This window comes from Fistularia commersonii, chromosome 12, assembly GCF_037954325.1.
Source record: "Fistularia commersonii isolate RoL2024-O1a breed Wild chromosome 12, RoL_Fcom_v1.0, whole genome shotgun sequence".
In the NCBI taxonomy this organism is placed as follows: domain Eukaryota; kingdom Metazoa; phylum Chordata; class Actinopteri; order Syngnathiformes; family Fistulariidae; genus Fistularia; species Fistularia commersonii.
The window spans coordinates 3959705-3980577 of NC_141295.1; the positions used below are offsets into that span (position 1 = coordinate 3959705).

At 48.8% G+C, this 20873-nt stretch overlaps 1 protein-coding gene across 1 annotated transcript in view; it reads right to left on the reverse strand.

The window, feature by feature from the left end:
* Positions 1–978: 978 nt before the first annotated feature.
* The window catches only part of cacng2b (calcium channel, voltage-dependent, gamma subunit 2b), a 32013-nt gene continuing 12118 nt past the window's right edge, over positions 979–20873 (reverse strand). The window contains exons 3-5 of the mRNA XM_086156447.1: positions 12440–12523; positions 3732–3872; positions 979–2522 (exon numbers count right to left, since the gene is read on the reverse strand). Of these exons, the coding sequence (XP_086012573.1) occupies positions 1990–2522; positions 3732–3872; positions 12440–12523 (758 nt within the window). The 3' untranslated portion in view covers positions 979–1989. The remainder of the gene's footprint in view (positions 2523–3731; positions 3873–12439; positions 12524–20873) is intronic.

Below are 20873 nucleotides of genomic sequence, written 5' to 3' on the forward strand. Positions count from 1 at the left end.
TTCGCGTATGTGTGCTAGCAAAAGAGCTAGCGGACAGGCTAGTAACCTCAGCTGCTAGTAAAGACGCTAAAGTGCTAAAATCTTATATCAAGGAGATTTACAGGAAGTAGGAAGTACGGACGCGAGGCTAACCGGCGCCGACTCGAGGCTAATCGGGCGACTTCCTGGAAACATTCCCTTGGTTTATCTTTTTTTTTTTTTTTAAACGACACAAATAAAGACTCGCTCTGCTCCCTGGGTGGCGGTGGCGGGTGGAGGAGGGGGGGGGGTTGTGGTGGTGGAGGGGGGTCGGGGGGTCATTTTTTTATTTACCGTTCAAGTTCAGAATCATTCAGTTTTTGGCACCCGGAAAAAAAAAAAAAAAAAAAAAAAAAAAGATTATCACGCTTCTCCGTGCGTTCGTCTTAAAAGTCCTCATTTACAACGACACAAACGTAAAAAACAACGGAGGGGGACGGGGAAGGGGACGGGAAGCCGACCAATCAGATCAGAAAAATAAAAAGCCTTGATATGTTCTCCGGAGTTTGTTCCTAGAGCGTGACGAAGTCCCGTCTTGGAAGGGAAAGAGAGAGAGAGAGAGAGGAAAAAGTAAAAGGAAATAGACACAGTACTGTAACATTAAGTTCTACTTTGTCACGCCCGCCGCCCTTATATGGTAATCATTATTCAAAACATGTTCCTTAAAAGCAGATCGGATGATTTTTTTTTTTTTTTATTTTGATCAGCATGCATGTAAATTCTTCTTTTTTTTATTTTTGTTTTATTTTATTGATTTTTTTTTTTTTTGGACTCTCTTAGCTTCACCTTGCTGGTAGCAATGTTCTCTGGCACGTACTACTCTGTGTCTTTGGCAGTAGTGACGCCTCATTGTCCACAGTCTTCTTCAAGTTTGCCGAGTTTTCGACCCCCCCCCCAACCCGACCCCCCGACCCCCCCGCCCTCCGTCAACCACTTCTTTCATTTGGGGGGGAGGGAGGGAAAAAAAAAAAAAAGGGGAGGAAAAAAAAAAGCGAGGCCATCTTTTGCCCCTTTTGCCCAAAACAAAGATGGCTGCCAGGGTTCGGCGGAAGGCCAAAGTTTTTTTTTTTTTTGTTTATTTTATTTTTTTTTTGCTATTTTTCGCTGTAAAAAAAGAAAGAAAAAGAAAAGAGGATGAGATCATGTGACCTAGCACTAACGGATATCGGTTTGTCGAGACGGGATCGGTTTCCATGACGACTCGATTTCAGTTTTCACTTGTAAGTTACTGCTATAGATGATTTTTTTTTTTTTTTCTTCCTCTTCTTGTTTTGCACCAGGGAAGTCTAGTCATGATTTATTAACATATATATTCATATATTCATATATAATCAATACATATATTAACTAGTGTTATTTTTTTTTTTTTAACTTTTTTTCTTTATTTATTTTATTTATTTTTCTCGGCGCGGCCCGAATCCCCCCTCCCCCCCCCCACTAAAATCTCACGCCGCGTCGCTTCACAGTATCGATGCGAGGAAAAGACGAAATCAATAGGATGCGGCAACTGAAGAGGTGAGTGGGGTTCCAGGAGTGTGTGTGTGTGTGTGTGTGTGTGTGTGTGTGTGTGTGTGTGGAGGGGGGGGGGGGGCGATTATGGGATGGCAGCGCGAGCGAGGGCGGGATCATAGGCAGGGCCCTCCCGTTTCCACCGGACTGAGGAAGAGTAAAAAATATAAATTCCGGTTCCCCTCTTCCTCCTCCTCCTCCTCCTCCTGCACCCGACCGTCGCTAATCTTCCAAAAAAAACGATAGATGGGGAAATCATGCGCGTTTTTCTCCTTTTTTTTTTTTTTTTTCTTTTAAATGCATCTTCCTCCTCACCACCACCACCACAAAACACCACCACCACCACCACCACCACCATGCCGCGATACGTTTCGCTGCCTCCCCCTGAATTCCCTCCGTGCATGTGTGTGTGTGTGTGTGTGTGTGTGTGTGTGTGCAAGGTCTGAGGTCTGGCTGTCTGTCTCATACAGGCGTGGTGCGGCGGTTGGCCGTGTTGCCGTGGCCGCCCGAGTCCTTCAGGTCCTTCTGGATGCAGTTGTGGACCTGCAGGAAGTTGTGGTCCCTCTCCGTGGAGTTATAGGTGGCCGTCGGGGTGCCTGTCTGGCCCTTGGGCAGTGTGTACATGGACAGCTCGGTGGACGGCAGCGTCCCGAAGGCCTTCAGGCCCACCGGCGAGGCCTCGCGGGAGTGCGAGGGATCCGTGGAGCGGGACGAGGAGCGCGAGCGGCGGCGGTAGCGGTAGCGGTAGCTGGGGATGCGCGTGATGGCCGCGCCTTGGAGGTAGTCGGCAGCCCGCGCCCCCACGCGCAGCTCCCGGTGGCGATCGATGAACATGTGCACGGCCAGCACGCCCACCATCTCGGCCATGATGAAGGACAGGGCGCCGAAGTAGAAGGACCAGCCGTAGGAGTAGCTGTTCTTCTTGGAGTCGCTCTTGGTCGGGTCGCCGGCGTTGGCTGATATGTAGACGATGATCCCGATGATGTTGCTCAGGCCTTGGACCGGAGGAGAGAGGGAGGTGTGTGTTAGTCAGCGCCCCCCCCAACACACACACACACACACACACACACATAAACTCCTCGCTGCGGCCGGCGAATCGATTCTTCCACGTGTGTTAACGTCGAGGAAACGCCACGCGGCTGAATTTCAAAGTAAGAGCGCCGCCGGCGAAACCGTAATAAGGTCAGCGGCGCCCGGCGTTCATTAGTCGCGCTGAATGGGATTAGCCGCTCAAGGTCGAGGCCGATGTTGGTTCGGCGCCAGAAAAAAAAAAAAAAAAAAAAAGGGGTCATGTGACGTGCACGTGTGTGTGCACGTGCGCGGGATGCGGTTTGAGGGCGTAGCGAAGAGCGAGACCCGGGCGGGAACCGGCGGCGCGGCGGATGTGAGGTTTCCAGGGAGCGGTCCTGATGCGGGGTCGCCTAGCAACCAGGTGATGCTCGAGGAGGGTTTGCGGGTCGGCGACGGCGCCGTCGAGCCTCCGCCGCGTCTCTTCGGACAAATGAGGAGGAGGAGGAGGTCCTGGCTGGGACGGCGGCGGCGGCGAGGAGTAACAGGGGCGCCTTATTTTTAGAGCGGGTCCCAGCGGCCGCCTCCTCGCCACGGCAACGGCAGACAGACGGCGAGGGAAGGGGCGGCTTCTGACTCGGAGGGGAAGCGGTTATCTAGTGCAGCGCAGTGGGCCATGGCCCGGGACCAGGGCACACACACACACACACACACACACACACACACACACACACACGTGGAGTCAAAGATGCTCTGGAGGCACAACACACACCTGCTGTGTGATAAAGATCACCTGGGACAGGTGACGCGGTCAGCCCGTTTTTCACGTTACCTACTTCGCACGCCGGTTTACCGCCACGTCAGGGTGTGTGTGTGTGTGTGTGTGTGTGTGTGTGTGTGTGTGTGCGCGGTACTCACTAAAATAAAAGCAAAGCATTTCCTGTCACCGCTGCCGTCACTCAGCAAGTAACCTCAAATTAAGTGTGTTTCTCATTTCGGATGACTTGATACGTCGGGTAAAAGTAATCTGATTACTTTATTTACACCTCAAACCACAAGTGCGTGAGTTACTGCGCCTTGACGTGATTGGCTGCTGTAAAAAAATAGCTAAATAGTACACAAAAGCGCATTAAAAAAAAGCGCCGATTGGATTTTTTTAACCGAGCCGTCGTCATGGCGACCGGCCGCCCTCGTACCTGCGGAAACGAAGAGGATGCCGGCGCTGAGGATGATGTTGTGGCGTGACTTGTAGAACTCGCTGGCGGCGATGCAGAGCCCCCCCATGAAGAGCAGGATCACACTCAGGATGGGGAAGATGCTGGAGGCCCGCACCGCACCTGGACACACACACACACACACACACACACACAGTGAATGACAGTCCCCATCGACCGTCAGCACACACACACACTTGGTGACCCTCTGTGGATCGATAGCTAATTATGTTATTACATATTAATGCACACTTACGTGTTATTACACGTTAATTACACGTTAATAAACGATAATAAAGCGCGAAAGTCATCGTCTTCGTCAAAATGGGTTCCAGAAAGTCTTTAAACCAAGACGACGGAAGGTTAAGGTGACCCCTCTTCCTCCTCCTTCATCCTCTTGATTTTAACCCTGTCTCTCCTCCTCAGTGCAAAACTGTCTTCAAGGTGAAGACACACACACACACACACACACACACACACACATACCTGCATGTGTCATCTTTCACATTGTGTTGTCGTAATGTTGTAATAATGAGGTAATAACCTGATAATGAACTGGGTGATTTTGTTCAAATCGTCACCGGATCGTGCACGTGTGTGTGTGTGTGTGTGTGTGTGTGCTTACACTTTCCCACACACCGACCCCCCCCACCCCCCCCCCCCACCACCACCGCTATGCTAACGCGCTAAAGTACACCTGCTCCTCAGAACCCTATTCTTTCTCTTTCTCTTTTTAGGCCTCCGCCCTCCCATCGCTTCACCCACCGCTCGCTTGCTCGCTTCTGCTGCAGTAGCGCGTGTGCGTGCGTACGTGCGCGCGCGTGTGTGTGTGTGTGTGTGTGTTTGTCCGCCTGACTTATGGTTTCATTAGCTGCGGCAGAGGAGTGCCTTGTAATTGTGGCTGAATTATAGAGGTGGGGGGGCGTCACGGGAGGTCCCTGTATTGAACACACACGCACACACACACACACACACACACGCGTTGACATATATAAACAAAGTATAGTGCATCGTCTGTTTTATGTGCACACACACACACACACACACTCAACAAGCTACAAAGTGCACACACACACACTCATCGATCAACCTCTCATCCACTCACTCGCTTGGTCCAGAGTGGGGTGTTCCCATACACACTGCATGCAACCCACGCAGGAAGCAAGCCGCTCACACACACACACACACACACACACAGACACACACACATAAATGAGCACAGATGAGCGTGCACGTATCTGACTTGTAACTCATGCACTGATTCCACCCACGTGGGAGAGCCCAACAGCAAAGAACATGTGGTAGCAGAAAACTGCAAAACAGCTTCAGGGGAAAACTGTGTGTGTGTGTGTGTGTGTGTGCGGGTGTGTGCACGGGCGTGTGCACGCGTACGTGTGTGCCTTGTATTTCCCATGTTGCGGGGAGACAAACGTGTTTACACAGTAACGGTGTGACTGAAAGCACCGCATTCGGGATTAGAAGCATGGCTGTGCACGTCGGTGTGCAAGTGTGTGTGTGTGTGTGTGTGTGTGTGTGCATGCATGTAAGCTCGAAGTACACGTTCACGAAGCGCATAAAATGTCTTTGTGACATGACATCTGGAAAAATCCTTCAATGCAAAGAAAAACATAGAAATTAACCTGCGCACGCGCACACACACACACACACACACACACTCAGTGGTGTGTGTGTGTGTGTGTATGTCGTGTGTGCAGAAGGGTGCTCGAGCAGCGCCGCCAGTTGCTATCGCGCCACATTATCCGCATAAATCATGATTTCCCCCCCCGTCGCAACGCCGCCGCCCCAAAATAGCCGCAGTGACATCAGCGAGCAGCTTGATGACATCAGCGGATGACATCACGTGTCTCCGAGCGCACGGCCGCCGAGCCTTGGCGTCACGTATGGCGCTCTAATAATAGACGTTCCCAGAGAGTTCAGTGAATCGGGGTCCTCTATGTGTGTGTGTGTTTGTGTGTGTGTGTGTGTACACGGCATGCTCCGGTAGCTCCAAAGGGCTCCCGAGGTCCGCAATAGGTTGGCACTCTGGACTCAAATCTGATGTGAATAAAAATGTAAATATTTTTAAAAAATTGTGAAAATTGAGCAGTTATTTACTTTGCAATTATCAACTCCAAAATATTACGTCATTCAGTCACGACTGAGTTATCTCACGGTCTTAAAAGATCTCATTGACCTGGTTGCAATTTGACCTCCCGGCCACCAGGGGGCGCCACTTGCACCAAACTGAGTAATTCCTAGTGATAATTCATATTACTGAAAGGGTTCCGACCCGATCGTACTATTATGTGTTCATTTCGGAACAGCGGCACGCTACCATCGTTGTGCTAGCTCGGCTAGGAGCTGGAATTCCGTTGGCTCGTGGCTTCGTGTCAAAGTGGGCAGGGTTGTCGTAGCACGGCGGCGCTAACAATTGTCGCGCCACGACACACACCACACACCACCAGTGACGGACGCACGAGAGATGGCGGATATTCTGGCTTCTGCTCACAACAGGGCAAAAGAAGAGCCAGAGAAGGCCACATGCTAGCAGCCATGCTAACATGCAGAGCTAGTTACTTTATACGGCACCCAATCAGCAGCCACCGGCCTGTCCAGGTCACGTTTTAGCGTCGCTTTGAACGTCAACAGAGGATATACTCCACAAGTACCAAGTGCTATTCACAATGAAAAAGTACCCAGTTGTGGAAAGGGGCTACAAGCTAACCCCCAAACTAGCTCACGTAGCGGAGCAAGCTAACTACTACTCCAGGATCTCCTGGCTAGCTAAAGTGTATCTAAATATTTTAACGTTCTAGTATGCTACCTTTTCACGTGAAAATTAGAATAACAGCCTCCGCCGGCTAGTTTGCATTGTTTAGCGATGCCGATAGAAACGGGCTCTTCCGATTGGTCCAAATGTCGCGCTCTCAGCTTAGCAGCAGAGAACCGCAGAAGGAGGACGTGCTTGAGTCCCGTTTTCTCACTCGACCTTGAACGTCTCGCTCCGGCCCGCTGCAGACACACATTGCAGAGCCCTAATTTGTGCCTCTGTGTGTGTGTGTGTGTGTGTGTGTGTGTGTGTGTGTGTGTGTGTGTGAGTGTGAAGCCGGTTCAGGCCGGAGCTGAGCTGCGCCCCATATCTAATCCCGGTCACGATACCGACACACACACACACACACACACACACACACACAGACAAACACACCACATGTTGTGTATCTTGACGCGTTGCGCCCCCCCGTGGGACGAAAACTAAAAAAAAAAAAAAAAAAAACACTCGTTATCAAACCCCTTCAGCTGAGAAAACGAACATTGTTCCAAATTGGAGGGGGCGGGTTGTCGGCTAAGGCTGTGCTACCGCCGCCGCCGCCGCCGCCGCGGCCACGGCACACACCAGCTCGGATTTCAAGGGCGTCCGGGTTCGTATGTAATATTAGCAGATGGGCGGTTGGGTGGGGGGGCAGAAATATGACGGACAGTCGGCCCATACATCAAGAATTAGCTCATATGGGACACAGGAGGCCGGAGTTGCGTTCTAGCGTCCTAGCGTCCTAGCGTCCTAGCGTCCTACCGCGCTGGCACACTCTGCAGACCTGACGATAATGGGGAATCATTTGTCTAATAGCTATGGCTAGCTGGTTGATGGAGTCTTGTTATAAGATCACTGCCTAGGAATCATGGTGGTTGATTATTTTGTGGGTAACAATAGCTGCAGGACCAAGCTAGCAAACAGGTAGCTTGAAGCAACAAACAACTTGTATGAGGTACGATAGAATCCCAGAAATCCAGGCGGGATTAGCACAAGGCGCAGGGGGGGGTTCATCCGGTGACAGGGACACCAACAGGATTCTAATGTATCATGCTAAGGCTAAGAGGTAGCTGGAATAATTAGCATCAGGCTAGCCATGGAAGTATCAGATTTGTTTTCTGTCAAGCTGTTAACATATACTTTGCAGATACAGGCTGTCTGGGAGTGTGTTGCTATGTGTGTGTGTGTGTCTGTGTGTCCCTGTGTGTGTGTGTGTGTGTGTGTGTGTGTGTGTGTGTGTGTGTGTGTTTGTGCGTGCGTCTGGGGCAAACAGTTTCACACTGCAGGCAGTGTCATCATGCTAAGGCTAAAAGCTAGCTGCAATTATTAGCATCAGGCTAGCCATGGAAGTATCAGCTTTGTTTCCTGTCAAGCTGTTAACATATACTTTGCAGATACAGGCTGTCATGGTGTGTGTGTGTGTGTGTGTGTGGCTGTGTGTGCGTGTGTGTGTGTGGGGGAAACAGTTTCACACTGCAGGCAGTGTCATTAGCCGTCATATGGCAGATTTGCATGCGTATTTGTCGCGTTCTGCCGAGTCGCGAAGGGGGTGGCGTCCGTGATGGCGGCCGGCGACCGGCCCGGATCACCCGTTCGTCGACCAATCCGGCAGGATCCCTCGGCCTCCCGCCGCGGCCGCCTTTCCGAACCTCTCGGCCCACCCAACCCCCAGCCTCTTCTCTCCGGGGTGAATTTGCACACGCCGTTATGTAATGGCGAGCAGCAGCAGCAGCAGCAGCAGCAGCAGCAGCAGCAGCAGCAGCAGCCTCCCTCCTACAGGAGTTTTTACTATCAGCCGCAACCACGGAGAGAGAAAAGACAACCCCCCTCCTGCACCTTCTCCACCTCCTGCACCTTCTCCACCTCCTCCCACATCCAGGATGTCATCATTAAGCAGGGTGCTGGGCTGGTGTACCCATCTTTCCCCTTTTTCGCGTGGCTGAGAAACGCTGTTCCGTCGAGCTAATAAGAACACGCCGTCCGTCCGTGTTGTTTCTGTGAGGCGGTTGCCCCCGACAACCCCAGAATCCCCCCCCCCCCCCAAAAAAAAAGCTTCCCGGGAACGATTTCTGTGTTCCTCATTGATTCATCAACAGCAATCTCTAAGCCTCTCGCTGTGATTTAGCGCCGCGTTCAAACAGAGGGTTTGAGGGAAATCTGATTTGTCGGGTTTGGATCGACTTCAGCGGCTTCCCCTGGCCGTCGTCTGTGTTCTCGCCTCCACCGCTCGCTGTTCGGGTTTGTTTTGTTGTTTTTTTTTTTTCCCTCTCGTTGGCTCCGTTCCGCCACGAGGTTTGAGCGGCGCCGGAGCGCCGGTCCACCTTGGATGAAGAATCCGTCGGCCCGAGCGGTTCATCGTCGATATCGAGGGGCGGCCATCTTTTTGGGTAGCCTTGCGAACTCCAGGGCGATTCAAGCGGTACAAGGGGGTTTTCAGGGTGAGTCACAATCACGGAAAAGATAAAGGAGCTTTTCAAGAAGAAGGGTCTTGGGTACAAAAGGCTTCCAAAAAAAATATAACATTCCATGGATCACCATTGGGAGCATCACAAGGAAATTTAGAACATATGGAGCAGACACTGACTTGTATGGCTGGGGACAAAATCCTTGACAAGCTTAGTCAGGACAACAAAGAGACTAGAAGTCACCTACAGGATGACCTGATGAAGGCTCCTTGGCAACTCCAAGATGTGCACTGAATCTGGGCCTTCATAGCTGCATCCCCAAGATGAACCCCACATTTGACCACAAGGGACATCAAAAGTCGTCTAGGATACGCCAGGAGCAAGACTGTGGAGTTTAGGAAGACTGGTCTGTGGACCAATGACAGCAGACTTGATCTGCTTGGACAAAAAGGACCGGCAGTGTGCAAAAGCCCAGGCGGATGACAAGAAGCATACCGTCCCCAGGGTCAAGCATGGTAGTGGGTCATGGATGACTGGCAATCTTGATGGTGTTCCAAGGAATACCTGCCCATTTTAAAGAGGAACAGACAGTCTATTGACAAACTAAACCGGGGAGATCATTAGACTTTCCAGCAAGACAACGACCCCAAGATGACCTCCAAGTTGGCAACAAAATATCCAATGTCTGAGACAACCAGGTTGACTCCGACGTTGCCGAGCTAAGACTATGGAGTTATAGGAGACAATTCTATGGACCAATGACACCAAACTGGACCTGCCTGGACAAATGGACCAGGGGTATGTCTGGTGTGCAGAAGGCCAAGCTGATGACGGGCAACCATCCCCAGGGTCAAGCTTGAAGGTGGGCCACTGCTGATGCGGGGCTCTGTTTCAACACAGCACCCGCCATCTTGGTGATGTCGGTCGGTAGCCTCAGGGCATTCCAGACATCAGGGGTCATTTTGGAAAGGTGTGAGACGCCTTCTTTGGACACATTAAAACTTGGTGATCATTGGACTTTCCAACAAGACCACAGTCCAAAGCACGCCTCCTAGTCAACCAGAGCTTGGATCGACTAGGACATCACTGAACTTGAGGTGTTCGCACGTGAAGAACGGGATGGCAATCTGATCAGGGGGTGCAAGAAGCTTGTAAGCGCCTACCAAAGAGTTGTTGGAGCTTATAAAAGCTAAAAGATGCACCACTAAGTACTGGAACTGTATGTTGAATATTTCTGATTGCAACAGTATGTATATACATATACACATACATATACATAAATGCACATACATATATATTTGTTTAATATCATCAGTCGATGTATCTGTGCACTTTTCACCGTTACAGGGGAAAATCCCCCCCCCCTCAAAAAAACCCCTCCAAAAACAAACAGACATGCAAGTGCACAGACATTTCAAAAGGTTTCCATGGCAACACACCGCAGGGGAAATGAAGAAAACGCAGGATCGTCGGTTCATCCGAGCTTACGGCACACGAGCATGCGCGCACGCACACACACACACACACACACACACACACACACACACACACAGGGAAAGAAAATGAGGAGCAGCCTGCAGCCGGCGGCCGCCGCTGTTTCAGCCACCGCAGGAGCAGAAGCGATAGCGGAGTGGCGCCGCTGACTGATGTCAGGGGTTATCTATCGGAACGGGTCTTTTGGCGGCTTCTTAAACTCTACCCGAGGGGGGTTGGAGGAGGAATAAGGGGGGGAACTAAGACAGAGATCTTTGCTCCACCTTTGAAAGCCCCCCCCACACACAAACACACAGGCATACACAATGAGTGCCATAAAGTCGTGGGTAGCGACGGATTCGAGGCGCCTGTTGGTCCCTGGAAGGTTCGCAGTTCTGTGCACGTGAGGAGCAAAGCTGACAGAAGTGTGAGGAGGAGGAAAGGACGTCCTGGCCTGGATGCGGGAGTCGGTAGCGACTTTAAGAAGCTTCTGCGCAGAAGTGCTAGTTGTGTACTTTCTCTCCAAGAACAAACTTTTACATGTAGCCTTGTTGTTGCCACCTGGTACTCGCTCATGCCCCGGATCCAAGAGAAGGGGGAGGGGGATTCAGGTTCCCCAAAGGGGGCAGTGACGTCTTCTCGACCGGTTTGATGACTTCAACTTCTACTACTCGTACTTCAACGGGTACTTTTCGGCACTCCCTCTGCTATTAATGTTAATAACAGTTACTTCTGCAATGCGTGTTCAAGTGTCGTTTTTTTGGGGGCGGTGGTGGCGGTATGCCTCACCCTCCCTCTTCCCCCATTGTCATCCCGCGCTTCAGCGGTCTCAATCCACCGGCTGTCAGGCAGGTTTGCGGGCCTCGGCGGAGATGGACAAACAGATGGACGGGAGGCAGGAGGGAGGAGACAAGGGATCCGGGGAAGGAAGGAGGACGCAGGAGAAGTTTGACCCAAATAGCAGAGCCCAGAGTATTTATAGAAGGAACTGTCCTAATTGACGAGCCGCTGGGACGGGCGGCGGTGTCTTCGCTCCGCGTCCTTCACCTGCTCCACCTTCCCATCCCGGAGTCCTCCGACCCAAACGACCACGTGGGGGCCTTTGTCCTGAACCCCCCCCTTCTTCCCCTTGCTACTACGCATTTCCAGTTTGACATAATTCCTTTGCACGTACCTTGTGGTGGTTTGATACTTTATACTGTTACTCCAAAGCTTGCGCAGAAGACAACCGGGGTCACCGTGACACAACATGGCACCGTCGCTACTATCCGTACTTGACTTGTACCTCTATTATAGGTGGCGAGGTCACCTCCTACTTCCTGTTAGATGTCAGATCAGATGTCAAGCCTCTGCAAGTTCCCACGCTGTCTGTTACCCTGAGGTCACCTGACAGTCGCCGTCAATTTTCCCCACAGGGTCGGCCTCTCCGACTCACGCCACCTGACCCTCTTCGTCAAAATCCTGCGGGCTTCCTGACAGGCGGAACCACCGGCACTCCTCTTCATCATCTCCATAAAAACCCTCCCGCTGCGCCTCATTTCCTTCACCTGCCTTTCAAGGCGCGTGTTGTACTTGTACCTTACAGACCGTGTACTGCGCGTACGTATAAATACGCCGTGGTACTTTCCACGGAGGGGCTCGAACTGGCCGGGAGTTTGTGTTGATTTAATTTCATCGTTGGGCGGCGCGCTACATGACGATCCCAACTAAACCAAACAATTCCAAACCAGCCTGGATTAGCACAATCAGCATGAAGTGATCTTCTTGAGGAGAAAGGTCACTACACTGAAAATGCTAACTTTCTATGTCAGTGTCCCCCATTGAGGCCAACACGAAGCTAGGCGCTAACGTGAACTTTATTTACCAACACTTGTTGTTTGTGCATCCTGCAATTGTCATATTGTCGTGTTATTTTACTCTTTCACATCGCTGGTCCGAGAACTTCGCCAAGAACTTCGAGCCCAAGCCCCTCCCCCCAAAAAACGAACGCAGACGGTACTCACGTAGGAAGTACTCGGACGCATCTGCCTCATAATCAGCATCCTCCGGGAAGTGATCTATCTGCTTACACATGCCTTTAAAGGAACCTGCGAGGAAGAAAGAAAGAAATAGAAGGAGACAAGAAGTACTCTTAGATGGACCCCAAAAGACTCAAACAATAAACACATTTGGGCATTTTGCAGAAAACGTACACACTTTTTTGTACCTTACCTGGCGGGAACTCGTGTACAGACATACATATGTGTACAAGTACATGTTTTTGGCCGTCCCGAAGATAAAGGTTCTTCAACCGACGCGCAAATGAACCGTTCCCCGAGGTCAATATCGGTATATTGTTATTTTTAGCTTGTACGCGGACGACACTGATCTGTAGTGAGAGCAGGGAACAGGTGGAGGGGCATCTAGAGGTGGAGGTATGCTCTGGAAGGTGGCAAGAAAAGGGAACCAAGGGGGTGGAGATGAAGAAGGTGGAGGACTTTAAGGGCAGACGGAGAAGAGGTGGTGAAATGCTTGCAAGAAGGTTGGAGAAAAGTGGAGGCGGGACCAGCCACTGGTTTGGTGACAGGAAGCAGCAGAGATGAAGATGCGGAGGTTCCCCTCCGAGGAGGACGGAGGAGATTTATAAATCCCCGAAGTGGTTGAACGAGCGATCATCTCCTATCCATATATCACGCTGTAATTGGGTGACGGTCAGGAAGTACCTGAGGAAAGAGTTAAGTGTCCTATCAGTGCTACGTGGAGGTCATGGAGGGAAGGAGGAGATGAAGGGATGGAGAAGAGAGGGGCTTCCTGGACGGCTCGGGTGGAGGCAGAAGAAGGAGACCTGAGGCGGTGCATCAAACTGAGACGACAGGCTGGGCAGCGGGGGGTGCAAAAGAAGGAGAGGAGAGCTGATGGGCCTCTCATTAAGGGGAAGTGTGTGTGTGTGTGTGTGTGTGTGTGTGTGTGTTTAGCTCGGTTCAGCTTTGCCGCTAATTGCCTGCCCTCCCAAACCACTGCAATTAAATGGGCCCTTGTTAATTGGCAATTAAAGGATGGAGGCCGGCTTTTGAAACGGGCCTTGGTTATACACACACACACACACACACACACACACACTGTTTGTTTTTTTTCTCGCAGAGGGAACTTTTTAATTGTCGTAAACAGTGTTAAAGAAAGCAGCCTTTGGTGGGCGCCGGGGGAACCCGAGGAACAAGGCGGGAACGCGGCGTTCCGATGAACCACTTCAAGATGGCGGCTTTGCAGGGATTCTGCGATGGACTAAAGTGCGATTTCATTGGATCCAGGCCGGCACCGCTAAGCTAATCGGCTAACCGGCTAATCCGCTAGTTGATGCTTCATGGTCACAACATATGGAACACATGCTTTCATCCATTGGTCGGAGCCTCGTGATCGACAGGTGACCCTTCCTGGCTAAATCCCGCCTATCGCCCGATGCCATTGGAGGATCATGACTGAATTGACCAATCGGAGAGGAGGAAAGCCACATCCCAGCTGAAAACAATTTTCTCCGCACTTTTTGAGCGCACTTTGGCGGGGGCGGCCATCTTGGAATTGTAGAAACTGGAGAAATGCAAAAGGGGAGGGGCGATTGGGCTGCACACTGATATGAAAGCGCTCGGCAGACTGGTTACCATGACAACTGCGGCGGGAGTTAAACCGTTCATTCTCTTCAGCGGGTGCTGGAGGGGGCGGGGCCAAACCAAGAGAGGCGGGGCTTAACTTGTCAATCACGGGGATCGTGGGATTGATCACGCAGATTAGATAAATATGTTTGCCGTGGGCGTGGCTGGTTGTCATAGAAACCCGCCAGTGGCCGCCAATCAAACGTGTGAAGGGGGGGAGGCGGGAAACAGGAAGTGATGTCAGAAGCCAAACTGGACCGCGGTCACGGAGGAAAGCTAGCAACGCTTTTTGATTCAGGAAAAACAACTTTTAATCGGCCGCGCAGGACGTGGGACCGTAACCGTTCACGTGTTGAGCGTCGTCTTAAGCGCGGAAGATCTTTGGCATTGATAAAAGGTAAACAGGAAGTACGACACAAACACAACAAACCCACGACAACCTGCTGGTGGCCATTTAGCTCGCTAGGCGACTTCACCGCATTTCATTTTTAATCTTTGCCCCCCCGACAGTCGAAATTCATTTTCACACAATTTCCGAACACGTTCGACAATGAGGGAGGAGATAATTGTAATAAACGCGGAATTAGTTTCTCGCCCTATTTGCTCCAACTATTTTAGGGTAAGCAATTACTTTTCCTATCAGCAGGCACACGTGTGAATGTGTGTGTGTATGTGTGTGTGTGTGTATGTGCACACACACACGCGCAGTTTGTAGTTTGTTGTGAGTTGGTGACAGGCGTCTTTTTAAACAATAGAATGGCTCATTTTCTTGCGGCGCTAATCGCAAAGCATTCCAGAGACGGCGGGAACACAGGAAACGCCATCCCACGCTGACTAGTCTGAATTTGGTTAGGATTACCGTAATTTGCAGTTCACACACACACACACACACACACACACACACCTGCTATGTCAGGGTAAATGCTAACTTCATAACGTTAGCATCACGACATGATAATAAACCACAGATGTAGCCAGGTGGCTAACACCTAGCGTGGTGCTAAAGTCTAACCCTGGTCCACTGAGCGGTGAATTCCTTCTGCACGTCTTTGGGGGAAAAAAAACATTTTCTCCACAAACCCTGCAGCTGTGTGTGTGTGTGTGTGTGTGTGTGTGTGTGTGTGTGTGCATTTTTACACACCGCCTGTAAAACCCGCGTCAAACGGTTTCCAAAGTGGTTTCGCTTGTTAACAAAACGGCTACCAATGTGCAATAGCGCGAAGGCAGATGTGAAATAATGCATGAGCGCTGTGGCGCCGGAATGGATTCCCAAGGAAATCGGTGGATTTATAAAGTGAGAGGTAACCTGATGATGAAGAAGTAAGGAGTGAGGAGAAGCTCTTGAGGAGACTTCACGCCCTCCTTATGTGGACCTACGGTGTCAAACTCACCGATTTTCAGTAGAATGGAGTCAACTGAATCAACTAAGTGTGTGTGGAGCAATAACATCAACGTCAATATATCAACAGTAGAGATGTACACATTCTGCTCTGAAGACACTCAGATTAAGTTCCATACAAAACTCCATTGGAAAAATACAAAATTTGCCAAACACCTCCGTCATGTGGAAGGATATTCCATGATGCACCTCTCTTGTAAGTGTGTGTGTGTGTGTGTGTGTGTGTGTGTGTGTGTGTGTGTGTGTGTGTGTGTGTGTGTGTGTGTGTGAAACAAAAACACTAACCTCGTCACTGAGATCAAGTCCCATACCAAACCTCATTGGAAAAATGCACAATTGAAAACACACCTCCTAGTGAAACTGCAATAGGATTACTCGGTGGTGTGATATTCCATGATGCACCTCTCTTGCAAGTGTGTGTGTGTGTGTGTGTGTGTTTGCGAGCGTACATGTGTGAAACAAAAACACCAACATCGATGAAAATTGGCGCGTTTGGTTTTGAGGGCACGCGGATCATGTCCCATACCAAACTCCATTAGAAAAAAGCGTGATTTAAAAACACACCTCCTCGTGGCACTGCAGAGGGATATCCCATAATGCATCTCTCACATTCTGCACCTGTGTCCCATCATCAATGCACAATAGTAACCCATATCTTCTCCTGAGTCCTTCAATACGATCACGAATATTCTTTCATGAGAAACATTTTAACCATCGTAGTTAAGCATTTCAGTTATATGATGTAACTGTTAGCACTACTGGTATGAGCAGTTATGGATCCTGTTCGTTTCCCTCTCAACTGTCATAACCAGTCCAATTTTCCGTGCAGGTAGAAGGTGCGCTTTTGTGATGAAGGAAGGTGGTGAAGAATTAAATATTGCGGGGGAGGGGAGGTGGACGGAACAGCGACAGATAGCTAGCGCTGCTTTCCCTTTCCCCTCCCCCTCCCATCTATTCTTTTTTCTAACACACATCTGCACCCCACCAGTGTGTGTGCATGATGACTGTTGCATAACATCACTAAAGAAATAATGATAATAACAATAATAATAATAATAATAACGGCGTCGGTGAGACGCAGGTGACATAATATCTGATGGAGGAAGAGAAAAAAAAAGAGGAGGGGGAGGGATGTGTGTGGAAATGGGGGGAGCAGCAGACAATGAATTCAGAGAAATGAAAAACAAATTAAAAAAGCCGGGGCATTTAAACTATAAATAACCCGCGAGTCTGCTCTCCATTCATCCATCCATCACCCCATCCTGTCATCCAGACCTCCCGTCTTTCGACCGACGCCATGGCAACAGGGGAGGCTGATCGGCTGATCATAACCCGGACTGGAATGGTCCCCCGTCCAGGTTCTGTGAGGTCCACCTCCAAGCCGAGGCGTCCCACAGGGTCCCGTCCCGGGTCCCCTACTGTTTCCGTACGCCGTGGATCATGATGGTTCCTGTTTCTGCGCCTACGATCGTCCCAAATTTAAACGCAGAATCGAATCGTCGATTCATTTCAAGCTAGTTTAACAAAATTTGGGATGATCATGAAAACAAACGCACAGGTAAACTATGACATCATCAGATCCTCAAGACCGGGATGAAGGTGTGGACATTTCCTAGCTCTCCATCGTCCGCGCCGACAGCGAGCTAACAACCATCTCGGTCGCCCCGACGACGGCGAGGCAGAGCGCTTGCCCGATTGGCATCTCCGTGCCAGCTCTTCGGGGGCCAACCTTGTATGCTTTTTTATCAACCTAAGAACACACACTACTTCCGTGCGCGTGTGTGTGAATCTATTTTTAGCAGCGTGCGCTCTTCCATGTGGCATGTTGCCCCCGCGCATACATGTCGTACGTGCGCACGTGAGCGCAGGGCCATTAGCCACGACCCACGGGGAGGGCGTACTAACAGGTCTGGCTACCACGGGGGGGAAACTGATAAGAAACCACCAGGGAGTTGTGCTTGTGTGTGTGTGTGTGAGGATGGATGCAAATTGGTGTGTGTGTGTGTGTGTGTGTGTGAGGTCCCACTGAGTCAGTGGAAGGAAAAGCGGGATGCGAGTGTGAGGGGAGGAAAGGTCTGGGGGCTATGACTCATCCACTGCATGGGCCTCTAGCTCATTGCTCGCTTTCTCTCGCTGCATAGCAACGGCCGTGCAAAAGTTCACATTGGTCCATAGTAACGGGGGCGCTGGAAACGCAGCGGCCGAGGAAGTCATATCTGGACACACACACACACACATTTGTGACTGCACACTGATACAGATGTTCTTAAACACACACACTTCCACATGCAGGATGTGTAAGCATGTATATATGCGTATATATATGAATGATCCCAGAGTTTGTGATCATCGTTCATTTTTATCAAAAACAAACTAACACGCCCTCATTTAATTTTTTTGTATTTTATTTTGTAGGCTCCTCTACTCCGGCCATTGCGGTAACTGCATTTATCAAAATTAATCTAATTTTTTTGAATATTATTACCTTTTTTTATAATCAATTTTTATTTATTTATTTACTTTTAATTATCATTTACTTTTCAAATTATTTATGTAGTTAATGATTTATTTTGCTGTTATTTTTATGCATTTATTTTTTAAATTATTGATATTTCAACATTTCCTTTCTATTTCTTAAAAAGGATTATTCATTTTGATGTAATTATTGATTTTTTAGATTTCTTTTTATCTTTTAAAAACTATCATCTATTTATTTTTAAAATGATACATTTTTTAACATTTCTTTTCATCTTTTACAAATAATTATCTATTCATTTGTTAAATTATTGTTTTTTTTACTTTTTTTTATTATTATTTATTCATTTTTTAAATCATTGATTTTTTTTTACATTTCTTTTTAATCTTTTTGAAATCATTATTTATTTGTTTTTAAAATGATTGATTTTTTAACATTTCTTTTCATTTTTTAAAAAGTTGTATTTTTTTATCTTTTACATAATGGATTTTTTTTTTACATTTTTTAATTTTTTTAAATAAATATCTATTTATTTTCAAAATCATTGTTTTTTTAACATTTCTTTTTTTTGAAATTATTATTAATTTATTTTTTTTAAACTATTGATTTTTTCTAAACATTTTTTTTTGTTATTTTCAAAAAAGTATATTTTATTTTTCAAATGATTGTTTTTTTAACATTTCTTTTTTTTGAAATTATTATTAATTTATTTTTTTTTAACTATTGATTTTTTCTAAACAATTTTTTATTACTTTCAAAAAAGTATATTTTATTTTTCAAATGATTGTTTTTTTAACATTTCTTTTTTTTGAAATTATTATTAATTTATTTTTTTTTAACTATTGATTTTTTCTAAACAATTTTTTATTATTTTCAAAAAAGTATATTTTATTTTTCAAATTATTGTTTTTTTTAACATTTCTTTTTTTTTGAAATTATTATTAATTTATTCTTTTAAATTATTGATTTTTTAAAAAAAATTTTTTTAATCATTTTTACCCCAGACCCGGCTGGGTCAGGACTCTGAGTTTTCGGATGCCCTCCGCACTGCGCCTCCTCCTCCTCCTCCTCCTCCCCTCTCATTACAGATGTTCCTCTCGCTGCAGATGTTGTTTGGGAAGCCGAGCCCTCCACCTCCTCCCCCCTCGTCCGTCCTCCTTCCTCCTTCACATATGTTGTTTGCCACGAACCCCTTTCCCCGTCGCCGCTCCTCATCCGCCACGTTCTCTTTCCATCTCCATCTGCTCCGTCCTTCCTTCGCACCTTCTTCCTCCTCGTCCGATCACGTCAGAATTTCCCTTTTTCCCGCGAAAAATGACATTTCCCACGTTGGAAAAGGGGTACCTGAACGCATCCCAGCTCAGGAAACCGCTACACTAACCTCATTAGCGTTAGCGCTTTAGCACGTGTTGCTCGCAGAGCTCCGCGGTGCGTGTGTGTGTGTGTGCGCATCCGGAAATCCATCGCCACGACAACAACCGACTTCCACGTCCTCGAATTGTACCGATGGATGGTTTACCCACGTCGCAGTTCATGAAGGCGGGAGTTGGGGGGGTTATGGCGGCAGAGCGGCCATGTTGGTGTTACCGGTTGGTGCAAATCTGACAGATTTTGCTGGCGCCGAATAATCGACAGGCTGGTAATGGCGCCATCACACACACACACACACACACACACACACACATGGCAAAAACACACACACGGCCCAAAACGTCTGGATTCACTCCACGCTGTCAACAAGCCCCCTTCACACACACACTAACCCACAAGGGGGCGCTGCTATTGATGAATAATAAAATATCCATTTACAAGCGCTAATAACTATAACACAAGTGATCGGGAAATTAGCCATAAAATGTGAGCGGCCAAAACTCAAATAACACAATAAGATTAAACAGATTTCCCTGCAGTTTAAGAGTAAACTGTTGTTATTACAACAGTTATTACACAGTTGTTACACTGTTATTACACTGTTATTACGCTGTTATTACGCTGTTATTACACCTCAGGACCGCAACGCTTAGAAAGCCCAGAGAGAGAGAGAGAGGAAAAGAGTGGGATAGAAAACGCGAAAGAGAGAGAGCGAGGCAGCGGTGAATGGCGCTCGGCAGCAGAGCGGCCATGATTACTCATCGGCAAACAAACAGGGGATGAAGAGGAGGAGCGGAGAAGGTGTGATTATGCACTCGTCTCTATGCGCGGCGTCCCGCTCCCTCGCTCCGACGGCGCTCCGGGCGCCCATTCATCCATCGCCATTGACTCTGGAGGAGGTGGGTGGGAGTGAAAGAGAGGAGGAAGAGGAGGAGGAGAAGAGCTGCATCCAGAATCCTGAGGAGGCCTCGCTGCAGCTCTCGATCCCGTCCTTTCAGGAAAAAGAGGAAAAGAAGAAGAAAAGCCGACGGGTTCGGGATTTGGATCTGCAGCTCGTCTTCATCACCCTCCTCCACCTTCTCCTCACGACTGCATTATCAGAAGCCATCCTGGGTGAAGGTGAAGGTGGTGCAGGACATGTATGCTCGCTGTGAGACAGTGGTGGAGGCGCTCGGGTTTTTAGAAATAACTAAAGATAAATCTAAATTACCTCTGCCTCCATCTCCAGCGCCATCTCCGACCAAAGAAGGTCATAAAGTATTTCATTTTGGTGTAAACCCTCTGCATGATGGACAGGAGATCCGGCCAATCAGAGGCCGAGGGGGGGCGGGCCTTCCCTCCCACTGGTCCGCAAAACAGGAAGTGGAGAGTTCCCGAAGCGCCGCGTGCAGAGGCTAAGCTAATCTGGGAAGACGACCAATGGCTCGAAAGGAGCAGGAAGTGGCGGGGGAACGCCGGAGATTTAAGATTGATCTCCGCGGTATTGATTATCGATCGGCGGGTTGACTCCTGTCTCCGCGCACATCGCGGCGATTGAAGTGTCACCGATGAATAAATCCCGCTGC